This window comes from Austrofundulus limnaeus, unplaced genomic scaffold (assembly GCF_001266775.1).
Source record: "Austrofundulus limnaeus strain Quisiro unplaced genomic scaffold, Austrofundulus_limnaeus-1.0 Scaffold43, whole genome shotgun sequence".
In the NCBI taxonomy this organism is placed as follows: domain Eukaryota; kingdom Metazoa; phylum Chordata; class Actinopteri; order Cyprinodontiformes; family Rivulidae; genus Austrofundulus; species Austrofundulus limnaeus.
The window spans coordinates 2,432,974-2,447,055 of record NW_013952445.1 but is presented as its reverse complement, the minus strand read 5'-3'; the positions used below and the strand labels follow the sequence as shown (position 1 = coordinate 2,447,055).

Sequence of the window (14,082 nt, the reverse complement as noted above, 5' to 3'; positions counted from 1 at the left end):
GGGTAATAAAATAATTGCTGATGTAATCTTTTCCCAATAACTATTACAAAAACACAAAATAAGTATAAATAACTAATTATATTTGTGTACAAGCTGTTTAGATTGTCAAAAAGCCTGTGTTTTTAGGGTTATTAACAAAGTTCGTGTACTCAGACCAGTAATATTTGGGGTCACAAGTTTTTGCCATGGATACTTTGTGGGTCAGAAGATAAAAAGTTTGGGAACCACTGGTCTAGACTATTTCTGGATGACTCTAAGTTTTTATTTGCATTTTAAAAGCAAACTATTAAATCAACTTTAAAATCAAACATAACAGAATTGACCTATTCTGTAAAGTAAAATCCCACAACTGTCATAAAAACCAGTGACTGAAAACTGCACAGTGCTGTTTAAAGATATACTACGGTAATTCTTCCTCACTGCGGTGTTTTGTTGCGGAAATAAACTCGTCATAATCTCGTGGGATCTCGCGAGAGCTTCGCGGCATATCTTCACATGACTTCCGGACTTCCTGTGTGTGCGCGTGTGTGACTTTAGCTGACCTGAGCCGACTTGTGTGAGTGAAATAACGCTGTCAAAATGTTAATTTTGTCAAACAGGATCAAGTTTTGCTCTCTTGCGTTTAATGCCTTGCGCCTGTGCAGCAGCGGCCCSGCAGCTGCCATCAAAAACCCCATTGTTTTCTTTGACATTGCCGCGGACCACGAGCCGCTCGGCAGAATTACTTTTGAGGTGAGAATAGTTTTTTTTTATGTTATAACGTTTTATGGGTTTTTAATGTCTACATTTAGCTGGGGAAAAATCAGAACATAAGATTTGTTTGGAGGTTATAAAAATGTAATTATAACCTTGAACGTGTTCTCTMTGTATGTTTACAGCTCAACGCTGATGCCGTGCCAAAAACCGCAGGTGAGTTTTTACTTCCTCTCTCATCAAACACACATTTACACAGCATGAAACTAAGTGTCCTTGTTTTACACTGATTCAGTTACCTCTTCATGTTACACAGAAGCCTGTTAATCACCCATTCATCCAAATCAGGTGTGAAACCTTTAAAACATGCATGAATTTTACCAAAATGTGTAATCCAGTTTCACTTATAATGATCCACTTCAGCATTTACAACCGACCACCAAATAAAATGTAAACAATAAAACTACAAAATGAAGGGTTAAAGTTTCAAAATGTAGCGTGACAATGAAGCTACTGCTTTATGTCCTTCAAAATAAAAGACCCAAATACATCATGTAAAAAACTTTTTTCTGCCTCTCAGGAAAAACAATATATTAATGTTAACCTTGCCAAATGTTCTTATGCTTACCCCACACTTTGCACATCAAATATGAATTGTATTTAACTGTGTATCATAAATGTATTTTTTCTGACTTTTAAATGCTATTTCTTTTAGCTGTTACCTTATCCCACACATTAAGTGTGCTCCAAATAAGCAGAAATGCTAATCCTGTACGTTCCTAAGCCTGCATGAAGAAACACGCACGTGTTGTTTCCTCCCTGTTGATCAGTTTCACCACCCACACATGTTGCAAAGTTTCGAGTCATTAGGAGGGGGTTTCTCCTGCTACTAAAAGGGATAAAAAGAGGTTGAGATCTTTTTCTTTTATCATTTTAATAAACTTGTCATGACTTAAAACAACAGGTTGAAAAAAACAAAATGTAGCAAAACTGTTGGGGGAACAGCTCKTGATGGCTGACTGTCTTCAGAGTGAATTTAACAGCTTAAAATATATTGTGTTCTCCCCCTGACCTCATCATCAGCTCTTTGCACCTTCTTCTTCAGATGTAGGAAGTTTTAAGGATTTAAATATTAGCACCAGCTTGAAATGAGCTGTCCGGTTTTCATGTTTTAACCCTCCTGGATTGCTTGRGTCACGTTTATGAAGAGATGATGTTCCCCACAGAAAACTTCCGAGCGTTGTGCACAGGAGAACGTGGCTTTGGTTATAAGGGATCCATTTTCCACAGGGTGATCCCTCAGTTTATGTGCCAGGTGAGTTGGTCTCTCTTCCTGCTTAATGTTTTTGTTGTCAGGTGACCTGTTTGGGTTGGGTTACAGTGTTGTGTGTTTTGTGGCTGCAGGGCGGAGACTTCACCAATCACAATGGAACTGGAGGGAAGTCCATTTATGGACACACGTTTCAGGATGAGAACTTCAAGCTGAAGCACACCGGACCTGGTAATCATCGCTCAATTTAAACACGGTAGCAAAGGAACAGTGAATTAACTGTGGCAAGATTTCTCCAGAGGATTAACGAGGGGTAAAAATGCCTTTTACCAATAAAGGTATTTTACTGTTCAAAATTCAACTCTTTCTTTTTTTCCCCCCTTTTTGGTGCCAAAAACCAGTTGTAGCTTGTGTGGCAACACTCAAGATGATAATGCATTGTCACCAAAAACAGTCAAAAGGCTTTAATGTACATTTATCAAACATGTAGGTAATATCTATACTGTATATAATGTCTTGAACACAAATCAAATTAAAGATTTTTAGTCTTTTAAAAGTTCACCTATTCTGTTTTATTAGGAATATTTGTAAAATAGTTTGACAGTTCATTCATTTTGCCACCAGGGAGCAGCTGTTTTTCAAATATTCAGTTAAGTCAGTGGCATCTAATTCTGGTTCTGCTTTGACACACCTAAGTTTCTGAAACATCCAGAATAGTGGCTCGTAACTGACTTAAACCCTGAAGCAGTTTTGAACTTGTGACCATTGGCTTCTATGAATATGAAATAATTTTAAAATGGTAGTAATTTGATGTTAATTGGTTGTATAAATAAGTCTAAAGTCTTTTTGATTCAGTCAAAATTCTTAAATCCATTTTCCCTCACTTTTTTTATCTGCCAGAATCTGAAATGTTCCTGTGTTTTTAGGTATCTTGTCTATGGCCAATGCTGGACCCAACACCAATGGATCCCAGTTCTTCATTTGCACCGCTAAAACTGACTGGTAGGTACTGCCGGAGTAACTAAATGAGTTGATGATTTTGACACATTACAGCAGTGTTTGTGTCAATTAATCACTTAACTAATTGGTCTTTAAGAACCTTGTATAATTCTTACAAATACCTGTAGAAGTAACAAATACATTTTTTCCTACAGCTTATTTTGCAGTATGTTAAATATAAGAAGGCAGATACCATTACCTGGGAAAAWGTATTTGCTAAAAAGAATAACTTTAAATTTTTTGTTCGATTTTATTTCTCTGTTTCTTATTTACTGGTTCTGTTATTCTTGTATCAATTTATATTTCCCTGTTTAAAGTTTTGAATAGGAATATTTTACAGATTTAACATAAGTATTTTTTTATGCCTTGTAATTTTGAAAAACATTCTCGGTAGAATATGTAGTGATTTGTAATTCATTCTTGTAATGATATGACATTTACAGCTTTTTTTTTTTCATCAATTGTTACTCCGAAAAAATTAATTTCAGTCACCTTTCAATTTCTCTAAATGAACTTGTACAGTTCAGCTCTACCATACCCAAAAAGAACAAATTTTGTTTTGCTTAAATGTAATAATTTCTTAGTGTCAAACCATTTTTTTTTCTTAAAATAATTTTCATATTAATGGTTAATCAGATTATATTTGCCTTGTGTGCAGGCGAGCGTTGCATATTTTGACATAAAAGCAGAAAAAACATTTGCATGGTGGCTTGGAAAAAAGCTGARCTCCGAGGTTTAACATAGAGACAAGTCATCATCTAGTGTCTGACACAGCAATATTAAAACAAATCTCTTTTTCACTCAGGCTGGACGGCAAGCATGTTGTCTTTGGCAGCGTGAAGGGGGGAATGGAAGTGGTCAAGAAAGTGGAGTCCTACGGTTCACGCTCTGGGCGACCRTCCAAAAAAATCATGATCACGGACTGTGGAGAGCTCCAGTAGACATATTTGCATCTGCTGTAATCTTTACAGAATGGTCCGGTCTACATTCAAGGCACAGAGTACTACCTCGCTTTGGTCAGAACTGAGTATCACTGAAATATAGTAAGTAGTACCCGGTACTAAAAAGTGTTGGATTATTTCAGGTAACAGCGTGCACTTTCAGTGTCGTGCTAAAAAATGTGAATTTGAGTTGTAACGTGGTGGTTTTAGGAGCATTATTTGGAGATTTTTAAAATGTACCATTTATTAGAAAAAAGTCACTTTGTGTACGTGAGGTTGATTTATGAACTTGAATGTCAAATGCGATGTTTTGGTTCTGAGTCTACTGAAATAAAACCAATTGAGGAAAGATTTTTAAATACAAGTTGCTGTGTTTGGGAAATATTTTATTGTCAAATTAGCTTAAAGTTTCTGCTCAGAATGTGTTGATGCAAAAAACATTATTGTTCATTCRAGACAAGAACACAGAACATTAAATGCATTTTAATACAAGAATACTCAACATAGAAATTCATCAAGTGTTATTCAAGTGAAGGCACATTATATGGGATTACACACATTCTTAAGTAGAACTTTTTTTCCATTTAATTTCAGTAAAAATATTGAGAGCAACAACTACATACAACTTTTCCCTTCATATGCTACGATTCCTGACACAAATATGTATCCATAAATGGTATTAGTAAAATACTGGTTTTAAACAAGATTTTGACCATATTTAAAACATGTTCACAACAAACTGTAGCACTTAATATAAAGACTAACTGTTGTTTGGCTAATAAAATCCTTATATCCAACAAAAACTCTTGGCTTCAAAATATATTCAGGAAATAAATGTACCAAACAGTACTGATAAAACAGAACCCTAACATGTTAATACTGCAGAACTGTCTTAGTAAAAACCTTGCATATTTTATACAGCAAAAAAAAAAAAGATTTACAGTTATTTTCAAACGTATAAAGAGAATTTCTATCTAAAACTTCATGATTTGTTGAATAATCAGAAATCCGACACGAAACCAAAGCTTCTTAGTTCACAGTTGGTAGAATATTTGGTTCAGAGAGATTTCACTTAAAAATACTTAAAACTGTGGAAATAAGGAAGTACTCATCTCCATTGAGATGTTGATGAAAGTGCCTCTTATTTTGAGAGGATATTTCATAAGCATAGTTAGAATCATCACAGTACAAAGAAAAAGTGTTTAGAAACTAAAATGTTCTGGTTTCTTTTCATAAATCTTTGAAGGAGTACGTAGATTAAGGCAAGCGGGGTGTGTTATTGCACGCGGCGGCAGTAGTAGCCCAGGACTTTACATTTCTCACACAGATGTTGCGGATGCTCTTTGCTCTGGTCCGACACGTCTAAACCATCTGGTTTCTCCAGAGGTCTCTGAAACAAACAAAACACACACACACAMAAAAAGAAAACAAGAATCAGCTCTGCAGCTGTTGGCACCACTGAAACGTTTCTGAACACAACACTTCAGGGCTTTAGTGAATCATTAAGACGTTTAGCTTTTTATGTTTGGACATAAAATTTAAGAACAAGCTAGTTGTACATTTTAACGTGGCCCAGATGCTTTTTGGGGATTTAGAATTAAGAACAAAAACAAATTCGGTTAAGGAGAAAGCTTTCATGGTGCCTGGATGACAACTGTTTTTTGTATGGATGAATCAGAACAACTAATTCCAAACAAACAAAATAAAACAAAGATCATCTCGTTTTGTTGGTCAAATTCATGGAAGACCCTAATGGGTTTTTTGGCACTACAGTAATTGATTCATTGTAAAAGAAAAAGCTCTTTTACATGTAAAAAAAAAACGTGGCTGTCTTGTGTGTGGAAAAATAATCTAGCCAACATAAGACTTACTAAGCATAATTCTTCTACACTTACAGAAAAAAGTAAATCTAAACATAGCATGTGGACTGCACAGCTGTGCTGTGAGGATCTGACAGCCCAGCTGTATCCAAACAAAATCAGCCGTTTCCTGATGCCCTCTGCTCAGGTGTACCGTTACCTGTTTGTGAGGATAAACATTGATGTGGCATTTGATACATTCTTGTCCCATGTTGGCCCAGGAGTTCCCGCTCATCCACTTCCTCTTGCATTTAGGGCATTTGTATTCACCGAAGCACCTCTTCTTTCCCTGATACGGGGTCAGGCCTTCTCCTTTTGGTCGAGCCTGAAAGGGATTGATTGTGTCAAAGATTAATGTGGATTTTTTTCCCACCCCGTTAGGTTTGATTACTTGTGATTTTGTTAAAAACCTTTCTTTGATCAGAAGCCAATTCAAAGCTCTGAAGCAGTGATAGTGACTCTGTTGGTGGTCAGAGATTTATAGTTTTGTTTTTCCATTCGAGCTAAACATTGTGCCAAATGAGCCTTAGATTATAAAAATAACAGTCAATAGACATCAAATCTTAATCAGATGTGAATTTAAATTTAAAAAATTAAGCTTAATCCAAAAGAATTTGAATATGTTGTGTGTAATTTATTTTTTTGGGTGGGGGAAAAAGGGAGTTTCAGATTTCTCATTAGAATGAGCTCCATTCCTCCAGCTGTGGTCCTGGGGGAACGTGAAGGGGGGCCTCAGCCCACGAGGCGACCAATAGGAGGGGCCCTATCTGCTATAGGACAAATACTTAAGGCTCTCAGTCATCCCTCCAGCTGGCCCCAGCTTACCATTCAGAACATAAAGATCTGAGCAGGGAGGAAATAAAACCCAGATGAACTCTGCACTTCTCTAACATGACAAAATCCCAAACTCTTTCCAAAATATGAAGAAAAAAAAAAAAGACCCCGACAAGAATGTTTCAAATTAAAAACATCTTTGCTAGAAAGCAGGGCACGTTCGAAATTAGGGCTGCGCCGCATCAAGCGTTGTTTTGACTTCGCAGCTCAAACCCTCGTCAAAGCTCCTGACGTCTCGGATAAACGGAGTCGTTTCCAGGACGACATCTGCTTTACAAAACATCTCTGAGAGTCCGAGAGCCAAATCGGGGACCGCTCTGGCCACAATGAAGCGTTTATCAGCCTTGTTTGCATCACTCAGCCACCATGAGGCACTTTTAGGAGGTCACATCAGACGGCAGCTCACGCTCGCTCGCTCAGGCGCCTGCGGGGGTCGGTGGGGGGGGGGGGGGTCGACGGACGGACAGATCATCATCTTCCTGAGAGAGGAAACAGCTTTCACTCTTCAGAACAAACAAAACAAAGCGTACCTAAATTCTGGAGCCCAGAGGACATCAAGGGGCATCGCTCACTCCAGAGTTTCCACTGGTGCCATCAAAGAGATCAACAGAATGAATGAAACTCCCTCTTTTGACCTGACAGTTATAGGATGCTTGACGCAGGAAAAGACAATGGACATGTCTGTTATCAGACAACAAACTGAAATAGTTGCAGGGACTGTGCGGTTCCTGCAGTCCAAAATGACCTATACATACTGCTGAAAACATCAAGTTGTGAAACGTGTTTGACTTAGAAATTGTGGTTCCAGGTTTTTGTGAGTTCCTTGCTACTCAAGTTTTTCTTTTCAGTCTTACTCACTGATTTCTTCAATTAGGGGAAACAAAACTAGTTAGTGTAAAAGAAAAAGCTTAAAATACCTTCCTCAGTGTGTCACATGGACACAAACCAGGCACCTTATCTGGATCTTATACTAACGTTCACTGAAAAGACTCGTTCTGGACACGTTTGATTCAAGATTTACGCAAAAACACCAAAAACTGTTTTGAGACATTAATTTATACCATTCACTTTAAGCCTAACTGCCATAAGTCTTTTGTTTTACGCTTGAAATCAGGCTTAAGAGCACATATAGTGACGTAAAGCCAGATTTTAAAGCTGGAGCAGAGAGGTTTGGACAAGATCGTTGCAGCCTGATGAGAGAGGCCCAGGAGGTGGCGACCATCATCTGGAAACCATCAAGACAAACAATGAACCACTCCAAAGACAGCCCTCCCACCCCCTGCCCTCCTTCCTCCCTCAGTCATCCACTTTCTCCCTCCACTCCCTCCCATGAGACGTTCAACCTGACTAGAAAAAAAAAGAAAAACACTGGATACCATGTGGTCAATTACTCAACACTAACAAACCCAGAGTGCTCGCTCTCCCTTGCTGGGTTTAATTTGGATCAGAACCCCACAGTATCACAGAGGAACCCGGTTGTTACCAAAGCAAATAATACACAAACGTCCAAACTGAAATTTACCAGCAATACATCTTTTTTTTTTTCCTTTGAGACTTCTGATGTAAGGTACTTTTTGACTTTGAGAAATCTGTTTCTGATAATGACAAGAATATTTGCCAGAAGTTAAAAAAAAGAAAAGAAAAGAAAAAATATTCCTCCGCCAACATTTACTGATTGTTTTTTAGACGTAATGATTTACTTTGGGGTGCTTTCTCTAAAACCAAACAAACAAATATGATTATTTTCCTAATTATTCAAAAAATGTCATTTGGGATAATCAATTTGTATAACATTTTTCCTCAAATRGAATAATTGTAAAAGGAAACAATAGGTTTAAACTTCAATCAGAGCACCGTTTTAGTAGKTATCTAGAAAATTTAAAGGAGACAAATATTTTAAAATGTCTGTTAGCAAAATGTCTCGTGACCCACTGGATGGATTTTAACAAAACTTGAAGTAATCATATGACGTCCACGGCCTACCCCAGTTACCACTACTGTACATGTATGTGTCAAGGACAGAAAGGCAGATGTGGCAGTGGAAGGTGTCAAAGCTGTTTGGAGAGAAAAACAAGGTAAAGAACAAAAAAAGAAAACGATTAATCGATTATTAAATTAGTCATCGATTATTTTAATAATCGATTAGTTGTCGATTAATCGATTAATCGTTGCAGCCCTAATGTATATACACAACAATTTAAATCAATTGACCCCCCGGCATACTAATTACACCAAACATGGCTGTAAGTCAGACATTTATACTCGTAGACCTCAAATTTTGTGTAGTAGCTGAATGTTTCCTCCCCTCCCTTCCACTCATCTCTTAATTACGGTAATAATTAGGTTGTAAACTAATGTTGAGGCCTGGCTAGAGATGTAAAAATCACCAGACATGACTTAATGCAGAGCGGCTTTTGCTGTGAAATACACGCTGAGCTCCACGTTTCTGTAGACAAAGGTTTTCCACCAACTTTGCAACAAGAAGCACAAACTGTACCATTATAATTAAACAATCCTTGCCAGTGAAAGCTGGAGCATATGTTTCAACAATAGCGATTTTCTCCTTCCTGAACAAATCAGGGCCAAAAAGCTCTACTTACAGTAACATAAACTGACTGTGTTTCTGCAAATCGTGCACACTTACATTCCTGGCTGCACTAATGGCAAATAAATATGTTTGGATATAAACAACTGGAGGCCGAAGAGCAGATGATTAGGTTTTTTTTCTCCAGCTATTTAATCCATCACACCCACTTTTTAAGAGCTTTCAAAGCCTTTAAACGGTCAGAATAATACCCACACACACATTTATGCACCTCGTAGGCTCTCTTTCTCCCACAGCTTTCATTGCTTTTATTGGGGGAGGATATGCTGCCAATACGCACTCTCAGTCCAGAGTCTGACTAAGCTGCAGTCGTGTTGATGACAAATGCAGCTGTAAACCAGCATCACGTTTCACAATGAGTGAATGGCAGAGGCAGGTGGGCTGGCAGACAAACAAGAAACGCAACTGTAAAATATTTCTCACTTAAGTGAGCAAAGAAAGCAGGTAGGTAGGTTTTCAGCCTCTGCGGTGAAATCAAAACAATAAAAAAAAGATGTCACGTTTAATTTAAAACAGGCAAACCTGCCCACTTCATTCAACTCAATTACCTGCGAAACGTGATGTCATTTAAAACGCGAGAGCACAGAGGGTTTAGCTCAGCAACCATATTCGTTCATTTATCAAAAGGAGTCCATCTGCCCCACATTCCAGACTTTTCTCTATCTAGCTTGTCGTCCTCGGCAGATGCTTGAGCCAAAAGCAACAGACACCATATAGTGGACAGATAAGACGGTTATCAGCAGTAAAAACAAAAGAACCGGAGCCACAGAAATTAGTGTCGAAAAAGATCCTCTCCTTTCAAGCTACGCTCACATGCTTTCACAACTGAGCCTGCTGTCATTATCACAGTTCAATCTTCTATAAACTATTTATGTGGTAAATTTGAGCGAGTTAATGGTTTTACGTAACTGGTCCATGTTAGGAGTATTGGTTGCAGATGTCCTTTTGAAATTTGCAATTGTCTCCATGTTTATGTGCAGATGTCCAAAAATACAGTCAGAATTAGTAAATTCTATAATCTTGTGGTAACACGCATAGTGCACAAGCACGTATGTGATCAATTACCCTGACAATGGAGCAGCTTGCCCAACAAGCACCAACCGAACCAAAAGCTGGCTGTRGAGCAAAGGTTCGATGTTTTGTGTGAAGTGGAATGGAGTGGTTGATATTTGGATTTTTCATCTGTAGATGTCATTAGACTATATCTTACACGCTGGACCTTTTGAGCATATTAAAGCAAAAAATATCTTTGTTCACACGAAGACCAAATATAAATCAAGGAATTCCTTCGGTCATCCCTGCAATTATTAGAAGTTCCCCTGTCTGAAGTGATTATTGAAGCAGGCTTTTCCCTTCCATTCAAACATGATTAAACTGTAGCTGCAAAGACATCCACCCACTTCCCGTACTGCCCCACTGTTTCCAAAAACACACAGTGGACGTGGCTGTCTCTGGGCAGCTGCACTTTGAGTTTTTCAACTCGGTGTCTGATAGTTGTTTCTCCACACAGACAGAGAGACGGAGATGACTCCAGCCAACAGAACTGTGCGAACAATACGGCCCGACTTCCTGACCTTTGGTTCCTCAGCCTCTTCACAGAAACAATGCTCTTCTTATTTATTCCAATCCCTTCCCAACATTTCACCCTTTTACAGTCAGGGTCTGGCTCTCTTGTGGTCTCTAGGTTCAGGTTCCTAATTGGCAAGACTAATTAAAAGGTTGGGTTAGAAGGTGAACGTTATTCAGCTTGAACATGCATGGTTGTGTGACTGAAACATCACAACAACACGTCACAAAGAGGAAATGGATAGCAGCTTTGAAAMCTTATTCACTTGCCAGTTGGACTTATTTATTTTTACAACCCAAATTGTAAGACATGAAAAGCACCCCCAAAGTATGGATTTCAACTGCATTGGGCTGAAAATGCTGGAGATGCCGGTCAACAAGAACAAAAAGCAGATTGTTCTTGAGTTAGAGCCTCGGAAGAACGGTACAACCGACAAGACGTTTTGTCAAGACAACAATTTTGCAATCATCACTTTTGATTTGAAATATTAACAACACATGATAACATCTGACATCCCAACTGGAGCGAGAACAAGATGATTTCCAGATTTTGCACTTTTCGAATTTCAAAGAAGGATCGTGGTTTGATGCGGTAACAGCCTCCTGAAGCAAATACCACAACTCCCCAACGTGCTTTGACATCAACTGTATAACTTCAAGCTTTAAATTCAGTCATAACTAACTGAAATGTACTGGCAGTTTTGAGTTTTTAACCCAGTTTTGCACCTATGCTTTCATTAAGGTGTCTTCACCAAAGCAGCAGACTTTAGGGGTTGATGTGGGACCTGCAGTCCCTTGAGAAAGTGTTGGGAGCTATAAGCTTGGAGACTATTTTCTCCACATTCTTTACATTCCTATAAGAGCCTGTGTTCTGTATGGAACTGAAGCAATCTTCTCTTTGTTCTCAGTGATGAGACAGGACAATGTATGATTCAAGTTGTGAAGAAAAAAAAGTCACCAATTTGAAAGGATGAAATATTCAAGACAATCTCCATCTCTCTCTGCTTTACTTCAGCTCTACCTAAAATGCATATTATTGATTATAGTTTAAATGTTTAGCTATGCATGACCAAATTAAAGAGGACTTCTTCACATATCAGTTATGTGAAGAAGGTGAGAAAAAGCACCTTACTGTAAAACTCTCATTTCAGGGATGGGCAACTTCTGGCTGACCCGCCAACGCCCCACTCCCTCCCCAAAAACTCTTTTACTTAAAAATAAAAGCACCTAAAGCAACTCTTAAAACCTAAGAGTGGTTTTTTAAGTAAAAAAAAATAAGTTTTTGTTTTGTGAGAGAATAGAATTTCAAAGCAAAGCTATGAAGGATTTTAATATGTCGCCACTACAACATGTTGCACAAAGCTAAATATGAGARGTTTATGGAAGTTGCAAATACATAAACAACTGAGACTTTTTACCAGAACCACTAACTACGCAGTAGTCTGCACTCAAGGTGTCTAATGCCGTTGCTCTTCTGCTTGCTAAAGTGTTAAATTTTTTGTTTACTTACTTACTTATTACAAATGTTTTGTATTCCTATTTATTAAACGAGTACAACTGCTATACATGCATTAAGCAGGACACATGCTCTATGTTGGTTTAATAAATATACACAAAACTTTTGTAAAATGGCAGTTTTATTATAATTGGGTAAGTGTGCAGCGCTATGTGGCCCTCAGTGTCGACAAAAAAATTGTGCMCCCCCCTCTATCATTTAAGTTGCCCATCCCTGTCACAGATACTGTAAATAAACTTTTCATTAAGTTGTGTCACCGGCAAAACTATCCACTTTACATACCGCACATAAATGTTTTAAATTTTGCTGTTACCTGTATTTCCTTTTTTGACTTTAGTTCCTTATTATTAATTATTAGCTGTGTTTTGTTTTGCTTTTTTAAAATGTAAAGATTCTTATTTTCTAGTATAAGAATTTGTGAAATCTTCAAAGAAAAATAACRTTGCACCTGCTACAACCAAAAGGACAAGAGACTTTTTTAAAACCTTGTTTTTAGAGCGAAGGTTGAAACTTAAACCTTGCTATTTTCACTCATCATGTCAACCATTAATATAATTATTTCCATTACACCCAACAAACGTTGAGTTCTTCCTTCTGAACATGATCAGTGAGGAGCCACAGCTGCACGTAAAGCTTGCCTCATATTTCTTTCATGTTTAGAGTGGAGGTCGTGCCTATTTTCACAGAGAAACCGATCATCTTTCATTAAGGCCTGCGCTGAGATCCAGTCTGGCATCTGCTGCTCATTACCAGCCTGGTACTTTTATTTAAACGTGCTGAAGAACCGATTTCGCACAGGAAAAATATATAGATATATATTGTGAACATTATATTCTTATGTTGGAATTTAGACTCAAAATTTTGGCTAATGAAAGCTGGGGCAACTGTGAGGAAACAGGGGCGTTAAATGTGTTTTTCATAATTAGACGTCACCGAACTTACCTGCAGCACCTCATGAGCTCTAGTAAGAACTTTGAAACATCTGTCAAACAACTCAAACAGCACAGCTGGCTCACACGGAGCAGTCACAGGACTGCTCCTGCCGGACACACAGCATCACAACCCGTCTCACCTGAGGACAGTCTTTGATGTAGTGTCCTTTGTTGAAGCAAAGGTGGCACAGGTAGTTGGGAGGAGGCTTTTTGCTGGGTTTGTGTGTTTCGGGGGACAGGGAGAGGTCTGAGAAATGATCCGCCAGAGAGTTCAGGCCGTCCACAATGTTGCTGAGGGATCTGTATGGGGATGACCCTTTGTGGAAATTTTTACTCAAGGCCTAGAAGAGAACACAAGACAATAAATCACTAGCAACAGAGCTACAAGGATGTAAAGGTTGAAGTACACCGCAAAGAAAAGTATAAACGAGAGCAGAGCTGAAGCTGTTAATTACTGTTAAACCTGATTCTGATTTAATTCTGAGCAGATTGATGAGTTGACAACTAAATGGGGTTTCAAAGTGGACTGCTGTTGTTTTCAAACAACTTCAGTCTCAACATTTTTATTTTGGTTCATTCAAACACTATTATACAAAACCTTCAACACCATCAATTCCACACCACATGGTTATTAACAAGGACTGATTTGGTTATTTAAGTAAAGTACTTATTGACCCTGAATCACTTCCTGAAATTAATATATAGACTTTGCATTTTCTGCCAAAATGTAGCATGAATGCTAAGGTTTTTGCAGGAAGAAAAAAAAAAACAGATATTGCAATTTGTTGGAAAATAGCCAAAAAAGATTAAATTAGCAGACAAGTAGGTTGAAAAATAAAACTGGAAAAGTGGAACCTAGCACAAAGA

The 14,082-nt window shown here is 38.0% G+C and overlaps 2 protein-coding genes across 2 annotated transcripts in view; one reads left to right on the top strand and one right to left on the bottom strand.

The window, feature by feature from the left end:
- The first annotated feature begins 494 nt into the window (after positions 1–494).
- On the top strand, positions 495–4,267 carry ppifb (peptidylprolyl isomerase Fb). Its single transcript, XM_014007700.1, has 6 exons — positions 495–732; positions 879–909; positions 1,920–2,008; positions 2,098–2,194; positions 2,890–2,965; positions 3,768–4,267. The coding sequence occupies exons 1-6, from the start codon at positions 580–582 to the stop codon at positions 3,901–3,903; spliced, it is 582 nt and encodes a 193-aa protein (XP_013863154.1). The 5' UTR covers positions 495–579; the 3' UTR covers positions 3,904–4,267.
- A 103-nt stretch (positions 4,268–4,370) lies between these two features.
- Positions 4,371–14,082, bottom strand: part of LOC106517022 (zinc finger CCHC domain-containing protein 24) — a 12,996-nt gene continuing 3,284 nt past the window's right edge. The window contains exons 2-4 of the mRNA XM_014007699.1: positions 13,356–13,556; positions 5,923–6,087; positions 4,371–5,293 (exon numbers count right to left, since the gene is read on the bottom strand). Coding sequence (XP_013863153.1) covers positions 5,180–5,293; positions 5,923–6,087; positions 13,356–13,556 — 480 coding nt within the window. The 3' untranslated portion in view covers positions 4,371–5,179. The remainder of the gene's footprint in view (positions 5,294–5,922; positions 6,088–13,355; positions 13,557–14,082) is intronic.